The following is an 18,660-nucleotide window of genomic DNA, read 5'->3' on the forward strand; positions in this document are numbered from 1 at the left end:
CAGCAGATGACATCGAGGTCGTCGATGGGTCTGGACGACCGCGTGAGTAGCCTTCGCAAAGCTCGCCGTGCCGAGTCTACGGGTCTCCGCGCGATGATATTTATCTCTCCCTCCCTCTCCCTTGATAGCGCGCGGCGCGATATGAACCCGGTGACCCGAGTTCGATCGCCCGGCCACGGCTAAAATGGGTGGCGAGGCGACGCCCGAACCGGTCCCGTGACCCTCCCCACCGTGGCACCAACCCACAGCTGGCCAGCGTGGTGAAGTATGGTCACACCGCAACCACGACCAACACAGCATGGCGAGAAGAGAGGCCATCATCCAGCAGTGGATTGATAAAGGGCTGTGCGTTAACAGTGCACCGCGTTGCCGAGAAACTGCCCGGCATCGATGACGCCACCCGCAAATCTGCGATGGCAGCGATGGACAACCCCGTGACCCCCCCCCCCCCCGCATCTTCCGCCCCCCGCGAGGTCGAGCCGGCCGAGTCGTTCCTGGAGGGCGACGCCACAGATGTCGGAACACAACGGGCGCGTTGTGGCCGGGGCCGTTGCCAAGTGCCGGGCGGGAATAATATTCCGATTGTTGCTTCGGGCGTCGAAGTCTTCGGACTGATGCGCTTCTACTCGGAAAACTCGAATAATAGGGTCAGCTTGGAGCACTGCGCCGTCTCCACCACCGCCAGCTCCATCACCACCACCACCGCCACCACCGCCGCCTCCACCACCACCACCACCACCGCCATCGCCACCGCCACCACCGCCGCCTCCACCACCACTTCCACCACCGCCATCTCCATCGCCACCACCACCGCCACCACCGCCGCCTCCACCACCACCTCCACCACCACCGCCTCCACCACCGCCACCTCCATCACCGCCACCACCGCCGCCTCCACCACCACCACCACCTCCACCACCTCCATCGCCACCACCACCACCACCGCCAGCACCACCGCCACCTCCACCACCACCACCTCCACCGCCGCCACCACCTCCACCGCCACCACCTCCATCGCCACCACCACCACCACCACCGCCTCTACCACCGTCTTCACCGCCACAACCGCTACCACCACCGCCACCTCTACGGCCACCATCGCCGCCTCCACCACCACCGCCGCGGCCACCACCACCTCCACCGCTACCACCGCCAACTCCACCGCCGCCACCACCACCGCCACCACCGCCACCGCCACCTCCACCGCCACCGCTACCACCACCACCGCCTCCACCACCACCTTCACCACCACCGCCGCCACCGCCACCTCCACCACCGCCACCTCCACCACCACCACCTCCACCACCGCCACCTCCATCGCCACCACCGCCGCCACCACCGCCGCCTCCACCACCACCACCTCCACCTCCTCCACCTCCACCGCCTCCACCGCCTCCACCGCCGCCTCCGCCGCCGCCGCCACCTCCACCGCCGCCGCCACCTCCACCACCGCCACCACCAAAACCACCACCACCACCGCGTCCACCACCACCACAACCACCATCACCGCCACCATCGCCACCATCACCGCCACCGCAGGAGGCGCCGGGATGGAGTGAACCACAGGCGGGCTGTGCCAGAGTTTCCCCCACTCCGAGCTCTGCCGTCCTCTGTCTATATTAATTTGAAGGTTGTCACCGGCCAATTAATGATGAACGTTTATTAAACACGTGCGAGGAAACCGGGGCGTCCGGAGGAAACCCCGCGCGTGCGCGCGCGAGGGGGCAACGCTCTATCCCCGTACAGACGGCACTGACGAGAGGAATGGTCGACGGAGGCCGGATCTCGCAGAACTGGTCCCGACATCCCACTCGATGACCCTGCTGCAGCGACGCTCTCGCTGGAACGGCGATCAAACGGACATCACGTTGCTAAAAAAGAAAGCTGAATGTTCACCGTTTTGGGATTTTTGGCAAATGAACTGAAGACCGAATGGAAGAATGCAGTCGTCGCGGGACTGTCAGATTGCTGTACAGGAGAACCGAGTTTAATCGCAAGGCTTTTATGTACGTATGCATACAGAGCACGAGTGCGTGTGTGTGTGTCTGTGTGTGTCTGTGTGTGTCTGTGTGTGTGTCTGTGTGTGTGTGTCTGTGTGTGTGTGTCTGTGCGTGTGGCTGTGTGTCCGTGTGTCTGTGTGTCCGTGTGTCTGTGTGTGTGTGTCTGTGCGTGTGGCTGTGTGTCCGTGTGTCTGTGTGTGTGTGTTTGTGTGTCTGTGTGTGTCTGGGGAGGAGCAGTCCGCTTCCCGCACACGGCCAACACTGGTGACGATTATTTGAGCCGGTCCTGGGCCTCCCCTCGGTGTGTGAACATCGCCGTTGGGGAGACAAAGGCGTCCCGTGCCGGCCGTTATAGGTGCAGCACTTGCCCCTACAGTCTGTTAAGTCTATACATGGGATCTTTGGCTTTGTCTGTGTGGGTCTACAGGAGTGTGTAAGGCAGGGCAACTCCAAGCAGGCGTGCATGAGCATACAGCTGTGTGTGTGTGTGGGATGCTATGCAAGAACGCAGCGATTGAAGGGTTTACAAACAGGTTAACATGTGCGTGGGCCTCTGCACACGAGTCTCGAGGTGTGTATGGGTCCCGTGGGTGCGTGTGCGTGGGTCCCTGAGTGAGTGTGCAGCAAAGGCAGTGGGTCACATCGGTGTGCGTGGGTCTCTGGGTGTACCTGTGTCCCTGGGTGTGCGTGGGTCTCTGGGTGTACCTGTGTCCCTGGGTGTGCGTGGGTCTCTGGGTGTACCTGTGTCCCTGGGTGTGCGTGGGTCTCTGGGTGTACCTGTGTCCCTGGGTGTGCGTGGGTCTCTGGGTGTACCTGTGTCCCTGGGTGTGCGTGGGTCTCTGGGTAAGGACGCAGTGGAAGGCTATGGGCCACATCGGTGTGCGTGGGTCCCTGAGTGTGCATGGACTCCCCGAGTGTGCAGCTAAGGCAGTGGACCACAGAGGTTTGGAATGGGTCTCTGTGAGTATGCGTGGGACTCGGGCATGTACCTGGGTGCCCGGGTGTGCACGTGTTCCCGGGTGGGTGTGCAGTGAAGGGTGCGTGCGTGGGTGCGTGCGTGGGTCCGTGCGTGCGTGGGTACGTGGGTGCGTGTGTGGGTGCGTGGGTGGGTACGTGGGTGGGTACGTGGGTGCGTGGGTGCGTGTGTGGGTGTGTGCGTGGGTGCGTGCGTGTGTGGGTGTGTGCATGGGTGCGTGCGTGGGTGCGTGGGTGCGTGTGTGGGTGTGTGCATGGGAGCATGTGTGGGTGTGTGGGTGTGTGCATGGGAGCGTGTGTGGGTGCGTGCGTGTGTGCGGCTAGGGCAGCACGGTGATCTTCTTCTCGAGCCGCTGTTCGGGGAAGAGGCCGCCCCGCACGACGCCGTCGAGCTGGGCGAGCGCGGTCCGCGCGTGCGCCGCCGTCGCCGGGTCCCCGTCGCTCCACGCCGCGTGCTTCAGCAGGCGGTAGAGGTCCCGCAGGACGTCCCGGAGCACCTGGGATGGCGGACAGGGAGGAGACACAGAGACAAAGAGACGAGAGAGGTGAGGGAGTGCCGGGGTGGTGGGACGACGGAGATCCGCACACTGCGGGATGATAGCGAGCGCCTGCCGAGTCCGGCACGCTGGCGATTGCCATGTCGGCCAAACGCAAGCGGGGCGGGTGGCGGGGGGGGGGAGAAAGATAAAAAATCCGAACCGAGCAAATTAACGTCGGGAGCCATGGCAGCGTAACCACCGCCGTGACTTCCTCTGTTTTCTGCGAGGAGTGGCGGTGACGGGAAGGCAGGCAGACGCTCCGGCTGATTAGATTGCCGACACCCCCAGACGGGCGATGCGGCACTCCCGCTCGTCATCCGCCTGCTGGATTATCTGTCTCTCCGCTAACCTGTCTGTATTCCTGCTTGCCCCGTCTGCCTGCTGTCTTATCTTGCCACCATTCCGCGTGTGTCTGTGTCTACAATCTGATTTCAGGCCGACCACGGGGCTGGATAAACGTGGGGGAGGAATGGTGGTGCAAGAGTTTGATGGCAGCACCAGGAAGGCGAGGTGGGGGGGGGGCAGCAGAGTAATTGCAGGATGTGGAGGAGGGCGTCTGTGAATATGGAATGAGTTTGTGTAAAATCCTCCAGGACCCACGGCCACGGCTTACACAGCGCAGAGTATCCTAACCTCTGGGACACACTGGCGGAGGGGAGAGAAGAAATATTACCGTCCGCGAAACCCCCCCACCACACACCGCCTACCACCCCCGGGCAATCGGTTCTCGAAAGAGAGGCAAATAAATACGACGGCCCACGTACCGGGCCCCCTCGCAGGGTCCGCAAGCGAGGCCTTCTCGGCCGTGGCTGCGGCACGGCGGCACGGTGACGCCGGCGAGACGCGACGGGAGGCCGCAACCAGGCTGTGGGCCCGCGCGCCCGCGGCTCCGTCTCCTGCACAACGTCGCCGTCGTCTGCGTTGATTCCTCGTTGCTCGTTTTCCCCCCCGATCGTATTTTGTCTCCCGAGCGGAATTCTTACGAAAACCGCAAACACGAGAATTAAAGTTGTAAGGAAGTGGCTATTGCCAACATTAAATCTGCACTTTGTAGCCGCGTTGAGCTACGAGGAGGCCCTCGTTTTTGGGCGGCGCTTCGGATTACCTGGTTTATTTAGTTTATTTGGTTACCCGCGCACGCGTGCGTGGCTAACTGACGGCGTGCGCTCATCCGGCCCGTAAATCTGCGATGGCTCCAAGGAGACTTCTGGGTTGGCTTGGCGTTTGAGACGCAATCAAAAGTCAATAAATGAGAATGCAATCAAAAGGTGGAGCGGCGGACTAGGGCCGTCACGCGATGCGACTTTCGCGACATCGGGGCGACCTCTGGCATGGCCAGAGGTCGGATGCCGGCGGGCCGCTCTGGTTTAATACCGCGGTGATTTCTTGTTCTCTACAAATCGACCAACGACTGACACGCGTCTCCAGGTTTGCGGTGGACATTAACAAAAAGATCCCCCCCGCCCCCCCCCCCCCCCCCCGTGAGCCTCGTTCGAGAAGTGTGTGGGCCATCAACGTCACGGGCCACATTTTTAAAACTACAATGTACATGCTTGCTGTGGATCGTCTAAAACAACCGTGGATACACACGGCGCCGAACGATGGAGTACATCGCAAGGCGGTAGTCTCGTGAGTGATACGATCTTTCCCTGGGGGTGGGGGTGGGGGGGACGCTGTAACGACGCGCGAGGAGGAACGCAAGCGGTGACGAGCCACGCTCCATGGGAAACGTGGCCTCATCCCCGCGACCTCGTGGTCGCGTTGCCGTCTCGCGTGGTGGTGGGGCTGGTGGGGCCGGAGGGGCCGGAGGGGTTGGTGGGGCCAGAGGGGCCGGTGGGGCCGGTGGGGCCGTTGGGGCTGGAGTTGCTTGTGGGGCTGGATGGGCTGGTGGGGCTGGAGGGGCTGGAATGGCTGGTGAGGCTGGTGGGGCTGGAGGGGCTGGAGGGGCTGGTGGGGCTGGTCGGGCTGGAGGGGCTGGAGGGGTTGGTGGGGCTGGAGGGGCTGGAGGGGTTGGAGGGGTTGGTGGGGCTGGAGGGGCTGGAGGGGCTGGTGGGGCTGGTCGGGCTGGAGGGGCTGGAGGGGTTGGTGGGGCTGGAGGGGCTGGAGGGGTTGGAGGGGCTGGTGGGGCTGGAGGGGCTGGAGGGGCTGGTGGGGCTGGAGGGGCTGGTGGGTCTGGTGGGGCTGGAGGGGTTGGAGGGGCTGGTGGGGCTGGTCGGGCTGGTCGGGCTGGAGGGGCTGGAGGGGTTGGAGGGGTTGGTGGGGCTGGAGGGGCTGGAGGGGCTGGTGAGGCTGGTGGGGCTGGTCGGGCTGGAGGGGCTGGAGGGGTTGGTGGGGCTGGAGGGGCTGGAGGGGCTGGTGAGGCTGGTGGGGCTGGAGGGGCTGGAGGGGCTGGAGGGGTTGGTGGGGCTGGAGGGGCTGGAGGGGTTGGAGGGGTTGGTGGGGCTGGAGGGGCTGGTGGGTCTGGTGGGGCTGGAGGGGTTGGTGGGGCTGGAGGGGCTGGAGGGGCTGGTCGGGCTGGAGGGGCTGGAGGGGCTGGAGGGGCTGGAGGGGTTGGAGGGGCTGGAGGGGCTGGTGAGGCTGGTGGGGCTGGTCGGGCTGGTGGGGCTGGAGGGGCTGGAGGGGCTGGTGAGGCTGGTGGGGCTGGTCGGGCTGGAGGGGCTGTAGGGGTTGGAGGGGCTGGAGGGGTTGGTGGGGCTGGAGGGGCTGGAGAAGTTGGTGGGGCTGGAGGGGCTGGAGGGGTTGGAGGGGTTGGTGGGGCTGGAGGGGCTGGTGGGTCTGGTGGGGCTGGAGGGGCTGGTGGGTCTGGTGGGGCTGGTCGGGCTGGAGGGGTTGGAGGGGTTGGTGGGGCTGGAGGGGCTGGAGGGGTTGGAGGGGCTGGAGGGGCTGGTGGGTCTGGTGGGGCTGGAGGGGTTGGTGGGGCTGGTCGGGCTGGAGGGGTAGGAGGGGTTGGTGGGGCTGGAGGGGCTGGAGGGGTAGGAGGGGTTGGTGGGGCTGGTGGGGCTGGAGGGGCTGGAGGGGCTGGAGGGGCCGGGTTGGACTGAGGTCATCTCAACACCGCGGCGGGTGGCCGGGCGAGATGATCGGCGCGTTCCTCGGGGACGGACGCGAGGCGCTGACCATTCTCGCGGTGAGGTGGTGGCCCCGATGCCCAGACCACGGTGCCCCCCCGCCCCACCACACCCCTCCCTCCCCACCACCCCCCCCCCCCGAACTCCACCCACTGTTGGGTCGTGACGTCAGGAAAAAAATCTCAACGGGAGTTTGCACGTGCGGAGTCACGCACGGGGACGCACGTGTTGGACAGGCGGGGGGGGCGTGGGGGATGAGTCCCTCCCCCTGTAAACCGCCGCGATAGAAAAAGGCGAGAGAGAGAGAGAGGAGTAAACGGGGCAAGTTCAAAAAGCCATCTGCCTCTCGGGAAGAGAGAGAGGCCTTCGGGAAAATAAACAACGGTAATGGGGTGATTCGGGTGGGGGGGCGCCCCCGTTGTAAGAAGAAGCAAAAAAAAAGGCAGGCGGCAAGGCGATCGAAGGAGAGATAGCGCCCACGACTAAAAGAGGACGGGAGAAAAGTTGAAATCTGAGGTTTGAGAAATGTTCGTGCGGAACCGCGGGGTCACGAACGCGACTCGTCGTCGCGAGCCGGAACGTACTGGGGGGGGGGGGGGGGTGGCCCTCTCGGCGTGCGGACGTACCGGCGCATGCTGTGCCCGTGATCATCATCGTCCGAAAAGCGGGTCAAATTTGGCGGGTTTGAGGAATGCGCCCGGTCCGCGCCCCAGAGCATCGGGACGCGTCGTCGCGCGGCCAAAACATCTCCGACTGGGTGTGACTGGGGCAGGGAAGGGAGGAGGAGGGGGGAGATGGGTGGCAACGTAACGCCGCGTTGTTTTTTTCATCACCACTTCACGTTGGGGTGCAGCTGTGATGCGTAGCCGCCCGGGGCAAATGAGCTCATGGCACACATTTCTAGCGCACTGCGACGACAAATTTCGTCGTCCCTCCTCCCTCCCTCGCCGGCTCGTTAAACTCCACACGCCTTGCCAGAGCCTGCCATCGTTAGCGCCGCGATCGCTGCGCGCTGGAGCCGGTGGCGCCGGTGGCGCCGGCGGCGCCGTGCCTCGCACGTTGTCCCACGAGCCACGCCGCCCCGGGTTTGAGAGAGGCGATGTATCTCTCTCGACCGGTCCTCGGCGCAACCTCCCCCCCCCACCACCACCCCTGGCTTCCTTAACCCCCCAACGATGGTGAAGTGCGGCCAAACAACCCCGTGGCCGACGGATTCACCGACGCTTTCCACGGCGCGCGCTTGGCCCTCGGGAAGCGGTTAGTTAGTGATAACGACGTCACGTGTCACTGATTCTGTGAATAATTTTGGCACTGGTTCCACATTACACACGGACGGACACAGCTAAGGCGTCAACGCCTTCAACCTTAGTAGTCGCGTATGATTAAAATAAAATCTGGGATCAAAGTCTCAAGAGAAACACTCTCTTATAAGCGTATAGTGGCATATGTACAGGGTGTTTTAAAAAGATAGACACAATTTCAAAGCAGTATATTTCACGATGGCAACATTTTACAATTACACAAAAAGTTACAAAGGTTTAATGAGTTATCAAGTTTTACTAACCATTTTATAAATGCTCTATGTGCCCTCCAACTGCTGTACGGACAACATCGAGACGATCGTTGAATTCGTCCCAAACGCCTCTCTTCTCACGTGTTCCTCTGAGGTGCGTGGTTGCCCCGTGCTCTTCCCCGCACATTAACAGCCCGTTTCCTCAAATTGTCGCTACCAACGACGAATGCTCTTTGACATTGGCGGATCAATGCCAAAACGTCGTTGAAACGCACGCTGCACCGTAATAACGGATTCAGTCTTGCTGAACTGCAGAACGCAAACCGCCCTTTGTGTGTTGCGGGGGTCACCGTCTTGTGAATGACTGAGGCTAGGGGCTGTTAGTGCGCTGGGAGAGGCATCTAGTGGTAACCAATTGAAACTCTATGCCCCGCCCTCTCTATGCCCCGCCCTCTCTATGCCCCGCCCTCTCTATGCCCCGCCCTCTCTATGCCCCGCCATTTCAAGTGGTAAGAGTTTCATTCATGGACGGTTCGTGGTTGCAGAGATATAACGATTTCAAATCGGGTCCATATTTTTAAAACAGCCTGGATTGTAAAATAAACTGTACATCCATTTGACAATCCACTGCTGCATGAAGGGCCTTCCCGTTCCGTATCGGTCATGTGGTTCGTCGAGCATACTTCACCACGCTTCAGCATGGATTGATGCCACGGTTGGCGGGGCGGGCCAGGGCCGGTTCAAACATCGCCCGCGACTCATATTGGCCACGTCTGGGCATTCAATTCGGGTCATCGGGGTTTTACGGGGCGGTGCGTTCCACAGGATGCTCGCACAGCTCGCGCCAAAGCGCTTGAGCTGGAGTCGAATCCACGTCTCAAATGCACGTCTCAGCCGTCTGTGATTAAAAAAAAAAACCCGTGTTCCTCAAGCGTGTTGGAGCGCATCACAGTCACCGATGGACTCCATGACTCCGTGACAACGTCTCGTAAACAACAGAGAAGATACTTGTCATATTGGCTCATTTCATCTCTGGAGCCAGCTGCGGGCTGCAGCGGCGCTGGCGAACAAAGCGGGGGAGGGGAATGGGAGGGGGAGACGAGGGATGAGACCGTCCCCCCCCCCCAGGTGCTAACCGTGGCCGCGAGCCCCGGAGCGGCGGGACGGGCCGAGTCGACCGGCCTCCCTTGCGCCGGGACCGGCTCGTGGGAGCCGCTTCCCCGCTTCTCCACCCGGCGACTCGGGAGGCCGCCCGCCGAGCGTAGCGGACCGCCGGAGTGGACGCGCTTCGCCACCCCGGCGACTCCCCTCGCCGTGTGCGGATGGAGGTGAAACGCTCAGCCCCACGATCGGCCCGGTGGGGTAAAGCGTAGGCGGCCTTCCCCCCCCCCCCCTGGACCGCCCCCCACCCCCTCCTTTTCCAAGGCATTCTGGGCGGCGTGGAAGAGAAGGCCAAAGTACTCTCCCCCCCCACCCCCTGGGGAAGCGTTTTGAGCGCTGGCCTCGGGTGGAGGCGCTTCTGCCGGCAAAAAGGCGCGGGGTGGGGGCGCGCCTTTTGGCTCTTGCCGCAATGCGGTTTGTGACACCAGAATGTTCCGTGGCCCCCGCCTCAAACCGTTCCCCAATGCTCGGGGCTCCTCCTGACGACGGCATGGGGGTCACGGTCTGCGTCAGAGCTCTTGTTGTCCTCCAGAAATCACCCCGTGAATCCGAATTGTACGTTTTGTGGGAAGAACAGAATTGGGTGATCCTGCCTCCTTAACGAGTAGTTTTCTCCCGCGCCGATAACGTCGCCGCTGCGAAAATCCCCCAAAAAACCAAATTAGCGTTGCAAGTAAAAAAAAAGGATGTAAAAAATATAATCAAATCATGGTCGCTGCTTCCGTACTTAACGCTGCCTTGCAATGCCTTGTAACGGAAAAATAAATACACATCGGCCGACGTTACGGACTGTTTTACCATTTGCTGTCACGTACATCATGTTATCACATTCTCCGGTTGGGACGAGACCACTTTCCCAGCTGTAAATGATTCCGTGCTGACCGTGTGGCGTGCATCTGTTAGTGTCTGTGTGCGTGTCCGTGACGTTGTAGCGGCTGGCGCTATGCCGCGCCACGAACCCGGCGAGCCCGAGTTCGATTCCCGCTCACGGCCGACACCAGGTGACGATTGCATCTGAACCGCTCCTGGGACTCCCCTAGGTCGACTCGGCCTTAATTGAATACCTTGTGTGGAGTGTAAACAGTACCACTGGCGTGGTGTTGGCCACCCACCCCGTGGTGCGCTGACAGCACTTGCCCTAGCAGTCCGCCAGAGGCTATACGGGTTGGAATCTTTGTCCTTGTGACCAAATCTGCAAGGCGTTATTGACACCGGCCGTAGGTTTCGGTGGGACGAGCCTGACTTTCCGGAGCGTCTTTATCAACCCGTCCTGGAATTCCACTCGCACGCAGCCAGTCCCTCCCTGGTGAGGAGCGCGACGCGCGAAGGAGAGCGTCGCCTCCCCCCACCCCCCTTATCGGAGCGTCTCTCGCGAGCGGCTGTCTAGCCCCCTCCCTCCCCCCCACCGCGCCACCTTGAGCCGCGAGTGGCAAGGGGGGGGGGAGGGAGCGCTCCCCCTGCAGTTGCCCTTCGACGTGAGCGCGTCGGCACGACTAGAAAATAAAAATGATTGATTCTCGAGAGCGGTTCCCCCCCCCCCGCTCGCGAGGGGTTATCACCGTAGCGACGACGGAGGTCGCTTAACGAGAAGGGGGAGGCGGGGGGGGCGGAAAAATAAATACTCGAGATAAAGTAACGGAAAGCCAACATATCGTGTCGCTCGCGGGGTCAACGACTGACGGACACGCGCACTGATATCTGCTTTCTGGGGCTCACGTACGCACTCGAGGCTCGCGCAGGCACTCCACAACGATACAGGGGCCCATAGACCCGCACAGGTCCCACAGACGCGCACATGACTCTACAGCAGGGGTGGGGAACGTCTGGCCCGCGGGCCGTATAAGGCCCGCGAAATCATTTAGTGTGGCCCTGCCAAGGCAACCGCAGGCGGGACTCGAAATGCAATAAATCTAGGAGCAAACCTGGAAAAGCAATTGCAAGTAGCAACATCATCAATACCAGCTAACATCACACGCAGTTCCAGCCATCGCATTAGGGGTGAGTTAATTAAATGTTTGACCAAACATAACAGGCTAATTTTTAAGTTGATAATGTTATAAATATCCAAATGGCCCTTGGCAGAAATAAGGTTCCCCACCCCTGCTCTACAGATTCGCATACGACCCAGAGACTCGCATACGACCCAGAGACACGCTTAGGACCTGTAGACGCACCTAGGAAACACTCTCACAGAGGGCTCTCATGAGGTTCCACAGACTTACATGGGACCCATAGACTCCCACATAGACTCACACAGAACCCGGCTAGAAAGTAAATAAAAAAACTAAAAATTATCTAAACACCGCGAGCGTTTTCCCCTCCCGGTAGCTCAGCCGGGGGGGGGTTATCGCCATAGCGACAACGGAGGTCGCTTAACGTGGAGGGCGGGAGGGGCGAGCGGAAAAAAAAATATTATTGAGGTAAAACAACGTAGAGCAACGTATCGTCACTCGCGGGGTCACAGACGGACGGGCGGGCGAACACGCACACTGATATCTGTTCTGGGGCTCGAATAGGCACTCCAGAACTAGACAACATTACTACCCATAGACTCCGCACCGCCACACATAGACTCAGCACTGCCACCCATAGACTCTATTGACTCACACAGGTCCCATAAACTCTCATGAGACTCTATAGACTCACAGAGGGCCCATAGACGCCACAATCCCTCTTGGCCGCCCTACACGGCGCTTCACCTCCAACTCTGCTTCTGGCTGCCATGGCCATCGCCAGTCTCAAGCCATCGCGCCACCAACCCAGGGATGTATCCCATCCATCATTGGCGTGGTCTGTCAACTGCTGGATAATAATCAATACGATACAAACACCATTTGTGTTTATTCTCTGATCCATGTGTTCTTAAATGCCCGTCCGAGCGTGCGTTTCTCAATGCTTGCGTTTCAACATTATTACCCCTGATCCCACGCGTTCCTCCCTCTGTTCGCGTAATCCCAGGCGGGCAGTACTCCACGGTGCCTGACCATTGTAATACGCACCGACTGAAACTTTCCTCTTCGTGCAGATCTTTACGCCGCTTTTGATTATTTAAGCTTGTTATGTCCCCCCCCCACCCATCATTATTCTGATCCTGACGACACCCCCTCTGGACACCTGTGAAAAAGAGCTTCACAGCTCATCGGATTCCTTCGCTATGAACACATTGATCCCTGATCCCAGAGACTGTGTTACATAATTCTTTCTACAAGCGACACATTTGCCAAAGGGGTGGGGGAAAGAAAGAGAGGGGAAATAAAAGAAAATAAAAACCAACCCCCATCCAGCGCCAGGACAAATCGAACGCCGGCTTGGCGCACGGCATCTTGGTTTCGTTACCCCTGGCCGTGCGTAAACACATTAACGGAGGCATCGAGAGGCCCCCACAAAATCAAAATAAATCCGGGGGACAATGTCCCTTGATGTTTCTCAAACTTGGGGGGGGGGGTGCAAAAAAAGAGTGGAACACAAATAGCGGCGACTCTCCGCAGAACGTGGCTTTAATTAGGAGCGCGCCAGCGCCGCTGGCAAAGGGGCAAGTGTGGTAACAGCTCGGCAAGAGGGCGGGCTTTTGACGGCCGCTCCGATGTTGTGCCCGCTTGCCTGGGCAGCAGCGCGGCACCGCGAGAAGGGGCCTCTCTCCCTCACTCGCTCTCCGCTCCCGATTCCTCGCTCGCTACCAATATTGGAACCGGTCCTGGGCCTCCCCTAGGTCGACTCGGCCCTAAACATCAGCGGCACTGGGAAGAGAAAGGCTGCCGGCCAGGCGTGGTGTTGGCCACCCCCCCCTCAAGCGCCATGCCAGCCTTCATTGGTGCCCGCTACCAGCCCTTGCCCCAAAAGTCTGTAGAGGCTCCACGGGGGATCTTCGTCTTTGTCTTTGAATTCGCTAATCACCGACAGGGTCTGCCCCACCTCCCCCCCCCCGTGCGAGCCGTCTGCTTCGCCAGACACCGAGATTTCCTGCGGAAGTGGCACTATCGGTCCGGGGGAAGGTAATGGCCTGGAAGGGGGGTAGGGGATAAGATATCCACGCTGAGAGTGGCCTCCTAACCAGGCCATTTGGAGTTACTCTCCAGCTCCCCCTCCATCTCCGTAACAAAACAAAAAACCTTGACGAAAACACCCTCGTCCCAGTGGCTAGGAGGTGTTAACTACCTCGCCTGGTGTATAGGAGGTCGCGGGTTCGATCCCGACCCTGACGTCTGCTGTATACTTGGAGTTTGACACGTAGGCCTTTACGAGCAATATCATCCATAATACAGGTTATTTTTTAAAGTTAGATCCGAATGGCTGTCGGGTGGTGGCGGGTTTACCGACACCACATTTATATTTATGCGATCTAACCCAATGGATGTATATTTAGAGTTTGCATGTTCTCCGCATGGACGTGTGAATTCTTCTATCGGAGTCCTCCGGTCTTTCCCTCCACATTTAGAATCAACGTGCGTTTAAAAGTATTCGGCTGCTATGAATGCAATAAGCCACTCCCCATTGTTCTACCTCCCCCCCCCCCCTTACTTTCTATAACCGGTTCGGCTCGCGTTAACGGTTCGGTAACGCGACAACTTGACATAACGGGCCTCAATAAAAAAAAACCTAGTAAAAAAGTTAAAAGTCAATTAATTGAATTTCGATTTAAAGCTTTCGTGACTGCAGGGATTCATCTTCTTGGTTATTTCGGTAAAGTCACGTAGAAGGGAAGTAATAAAATAATAAAAATAAAACATAATAAAATAATATAATATAATTATAATGTTTTATTTTTATTATTTTTATTATTTTATTACTTCCCTTCTACGTGACTTTACCGAAAGAACCAAGAAGATGAATCCCTGCAGTCACGAAAGCTTTAAATCGAAAAATAGTTTTAGTAAAAAAAATAAACCCACCCAAAACCGACGCCACCACCGCCCTCCTGAGAGCGCGACCATTGCGTAGCCGCAGCGAGCGTACGCAGCCGTGACCTTACGACCCCTGGGCCCCCGACGCGTGACCCCCAGGTGCTTGTAGATCCGGAGGTGGCAGGGAGTCGGCCTGCCCTTCACGGCGGGCGGGCCAGCGCCCCGTGGATATTGGCAGGAGGCCCGTGGGGTTGCCAGTGACGGCCACCCTCCAAAACGCTTGTAACCACCGCAACACGAGCTGGGCGCACGCACACATGCACGGGTCCGTGCCAAGTGGAGATGCGTCGGTCTCAAGCTGTGCTTGTCTGTCTGTGCTGTGTGGGGAGCAGTGGTGCAGCGGTCAGCGCTACGCTGCGCCACGAACCCGGCGACCCGAGTTCGATTCCCGCTCACGGCACAATGCCGGTGACGATTATCTGAAGCAGTCCTGGGCCTCCCCTAGATCGACTCGGCCTCAAATGAGTATCTGGTGTGATGTGTAAAACATTGCCACTGGGGTGACAAAGGTGTAGTGTTGGCCACCCACCCCCCCTCGTGTGTCGTGCCGGCCTTCATAGGTGCTCGCTAACACCACTTCTGTGTGTGTGCTTCTGTCTCTGTGGGGAGCGGTAGCACAGTGGTTGGGGCATAACGAAAATGGAGACCCGAGTTCAATTCCTGCTCAAGGTCAACATCAGTGACAAATGTCTGAACCGGCCCTCGGTCTCCCTTGTGTCCACTCAGCCTTAAAAATCAGTACCTGGCATGGTGCATATGTATGTTGGTTGAACTTCATTTGCACCGTACGTAGCCAACCGTGCTAATCGGAGGTGCGGGGGAAGGACAACAAACTAAACACAAAAAGCAGTTAAAATGAAACGAGTTTTCAATTTGGATTTAAAAGTGCAGCACAGCTCCAGTGCAGTGCCGGATTAAGCTAGTGCGGGGCCTGTAGCACATGTTATAAATAAAGAAAAACAGAAACATAAAAACAAAAATGTACTTGCATCGTGAAGTAATTGTAGTTTTTCACTTGCTATACAGCCAGATAATAAAAAAATCGCTCACCTTAAACACCCAGTCGTTCATAAAAGTTGAAGGCGGTATAGTACTATAGTAATAGAGCGAGTGCCGAACCACTGAACCGGAATTGATAGCTTGAAAGCATTTAGCGCGGGGCCCTTCAAAGTGTGGGGCCCGTAGCATATGTAGCGACTTTTGCTATGAGGATAATCCGGCACTGCTCCAGTGGCTTCCTAATATCGGAAGGAAGAGCATTCCAGGTGGTCGCAGAAGCGCGTCTGAAAGCGCATCGGATGGCCAGCCAAGGATGACCGAGGATGACCGAGGATGACCGAGGATGACCGAGGATAACCGAGGATGACCGGAGTTCGCGTGGATGGTGATGGTGGCTTGTGCACTTGGGGGACGAGGAGAACCCGCTCGTTCCGCCAGAGCCCGGCGTGCCTGTAGCCGTCGGCGATATGTGCCTGACAGTTTCGCACCAAGGACCGGGTCCCTGGTTGTTCCATTTTTATGGAGGAAATATCCCCCTCCAACCTCCCCCTTATTTTCCGTTCGTTTCCGTGTTTTAGTCTTTACCCAGTACATCGCTAGCCCCCACATTACCCCCCACCTAACCGCCGCCCGTCCCGGGATAATCGTAAGTCGACCGTGCAAACGACACGGGATGGCAAAGTTATTCTGGCATCAAATCGCGATCCTCAAATTTTGACGATCCACCGAACCGTCGCCAGAGGGGGCGGTGTGGGGAGTGGGGAGTGAGGAGGGGGCGTGGGGGGGGTGAATCGTCGTCACGTGACCACCGAGAACACCCACCGATCCCGCAGGGCACCACCGGCACAACGCCCGCCAAACGCACCTGGCACCGGCCGTTCCCGTCCCACTTCTTGGAATTCTCAAAAAAGCATTTCCGGCTCGCGCCGCTGCGATCCTTAACGAGGCAGCGGCAGCGTCCTAAGGTGCGGGAGACCTGGGAGGGCGCTCGCCCCTGGAAAAAAATAAATCAAACCTGCGCGACATTTTTGAAGGGTTTTAGGGTTTTTTTCTACTTTCACAAGAGGAATTCCTGACGAGCGAAAGTGTGCAGCGGAAACATTAACGCGGCGGCGGTCAGGAGTGGGAGAGAGAGGGAGAAGGGAAAGTGAGAGGGAGAGTGAGGGAGAGTGAGGGTGAGGGAGAGAGTGAATGAGAGGGAGAGAGTGGAACAGTGAGAGAGTGAGAAAATGAGTGGGAAAGTGAGAGAGTGGGATAGTGAGAGAGTGAGTGAGAGTGTGAGTGAGAGTGAGAGAGAGTGGGATAGTGAGAGAGTGAGTGGGAGAGTGAGAGAGTGAGAGAGTGAGAGAGTGGGGAGAGTGAGAGAGTGGGAGAATGAGAGAGTGAGAGAGTGAGAGAGTGGGAGAGTGAGAGAGTGGGAGAGTGAGAGAGTGAGAGAGTGGGAGAGTGAGAGAGTGGGAGAGTGAGAGAGTGAGAGAGTAAGAGAGTGAGTGGGAGAGTGAGAGAGTGAGAGAGTGAGGGTGAGGGAGAGAGTGAATGAGAGGGAGAGAGTGGAACAGTGAGAGAGTGAGAGAGTGAGAAAATGAGTGGGAGAGTGAGAGAGTGAGAGAGTGAGAGAGTGAGAGGGTGAGAGGGAGAGAGCGTGAGAGAGGGTGGGACAGTGAGAGAGTGAGAGAGTGGGAGAGTGAGAGAGTGAGAGGGTGAGAGAGTGAGAGAGAGTGGGAGAGTGAGTGAGAGAGTGGGAGAGTGAGAGAGTGAGAGGGTGAGAGAGTGGGAGAGTGGGAGAATGAGAGAGTGAGAGAGTGGGAGAGTGAGAGAGTGAGAGAGTGAGAGAGTAAGAGAGTGAGTGGGAGAGTGGAGAGGAGTGAGTGAGTGAGAGAGTGAGTGGAGAGTGAGAGAGTGAGTGGGAGAGTGAGAGAGTGAGAGAGTGAGAGAGTGGGAGAGTGAGAGAGTGAGAGAGTGAGAGCGTGGGAGAGTGAGAGAGTGGGAGAGTGAGAGAGTGGGAGAGTGAGAGAGTGAGAGAGTGAGAGAGTGGGAGAGTGAGTGAGTGAGAGAGTGAGTGGGAGAGTGGGAGAGTGAGAGAGTGAGAGAGTGAGTGGGAGAGTGAGAGAGTGAGAGAGTGAGAGTGTGGGAGAGTGAGAGAGTGAGAGAGTGAGAGAGTGGGAGAGTGAGAGAGTGGGAGAGTGAGAGAGTGGGAGAGTGAGAGAGTGAGAGAGTGAGAGAGTGGGAGAGTGAGTGAGTGAGAGAGTGAGTGGGAGAGTGAGAGAGTGGGAGTGAGAGAGTGAGAGAGTGAGAGAGTGGGAGAGTGAGAGAGTGAGAGAGTGGGAGAGTGGGAGAGTGAGAGAGTGAGAGAGTGGGAGAGTGAGTGAGTGAGAGACGTGAGTGGGAGAGTGAGAGAGTAGAGAGTGAGTGGGAGAGTGGGAGAGTGAGTGAGTGAGAGAGTGAGTGGAGAGTGAGAGAGTGAGAGAGTGAGAGAGTGGGAGAGTGAGAGAGTGAGAGAGTGAGAGAGTGAGTGGGAGAGTGAGAGAGTGGGAGAGTGAGAGAGTGGGAGAGTGAGAGAGTGAGTGGGAGAGTGAGAGAGTGGGAGAGTGAGAGAGTGAGAGAGTGGAGAGTGGAGAGTGAGTGAGTGAGAGAGTGAGTGGGAGAGTGAGAGAGGAGAGAGAGAGAGTGGGAGAGTGGGAGAGTGAGTGAGTGAGAGAGTGAGTGGGAGAGTGAGAGAGTGAGAGAGTGGGAGAGTGAGAGAGTGAGAGAGTGAGAGAGTGAGTGGGAGAGTGAGAGAGTGGGAGAGTGAGAGAGTGGAGAGTGAGAGATGAGTGGAGAGTGAGAGAGTGGAGAGAGGGAGAGAGTGAGAGAGTGGGAGAGTGGAGAGTGTGAGAGTGAGTGGAGATGTGAGGAGTGGAGAGTGAGAGAGGGGAGAGTGAGAGAGTGAGTGGGAGTGAGAGAGTGAGAGGTGAGAGTCGAGAGAGTGAGAGAGAGTGGGAGAGTGAGAGTGTGAGAGAGTGAGAGAGTGGGAGAGTGAGAGAGTGAGAGAGTGAGAGAGTGGGAGAGTGAGTGAGTGAGTGAGAAGAGAGAGAGTGAGTGAGTGGAAGAGTGGAGAGTGAGTGAGTGAGTGGAGAGAGTGAGAGAGTGGAGAGTGAGAGAGTGAGAGAGTGGAGAGTGGAGAGAGTGAGTGAGTGGAGAGTGGAGAGAGTGGAGAGTGGGAGAGTGAGAGAGTGGAGAGTGGGAGAGGAGAGAGTGAGAGAGGGAGAGTGGGTGAGAGTGGAGAATGAGAGTGGGGTGAGAGTGAGAGAGTGAGAGGTGGAGTGTAGGGTGTGAGGTGAGTGGGGAGTGTGGGAGTGTGGAGTGTGGGGTGAGAGTGTGGAAGTGTGTGGTGTGGGTTGTGAGTGTGCGTGAGAGAGTGTGTGGGAGAGTGTGGGTGTGAGGGAGTGTGGGACGAGTTGGAGAGGTGAGTGGGTGAGAGCTGTGGGGTGTGAGGGAGTGAGTGAAGAGCAAGTGTGGGTGAGT

At 58.4% G+C, this 18,660-nt stretch overlaps 1 protein-coding gene across 3 annotated transcripts in view; it reads right to left on the minus strand.

Annotated features, from left to right (window-relative positions):
• Positions 1-1,965: 1,965 nt before the first annotated feature.
• Positions 1,966-18,660, minus strand: part of TANGO6 (transport and golgi organization 6 homolog) — a 229,088-nt gene continuing 212,393 nt past the window's right edge. For 2 of the 3 annotated variants that reach the window (XM_078881923.1, XM_078881921.1), the window contains exon 21: positions 1,966-3,472. In XM_078881923.1, the coding sequence (XP_078738049.1) occupies positions 3,296-3,472 (177 nt within the window). In that variant the 3' untranslated portion in view covers positions 1,966-3,295. Of the gene's footprint in view, positions 3,473-7,208; positions 7,346-18,660 lie in introns of all 3 variants that reach the window. The other variant, XM_078881922.1, reaches the window with a different exon arrangement.

The sequence above is a fragment of the Lampetra fluviatilis genome, chromosome 63 (genome assembly GCF_964198595.1).
Source record: "Lampetra fluviatilis chromosome 63, kcLamFluv1.1, whole genome shotgun sequence".
Lineage (NCBI taxonomy): Eukaryota > Metazoa > Chordata > Hyperoartia > Petromyzontiformes > Petromyzontidae > Lampetra > Lampetra fluviatilis.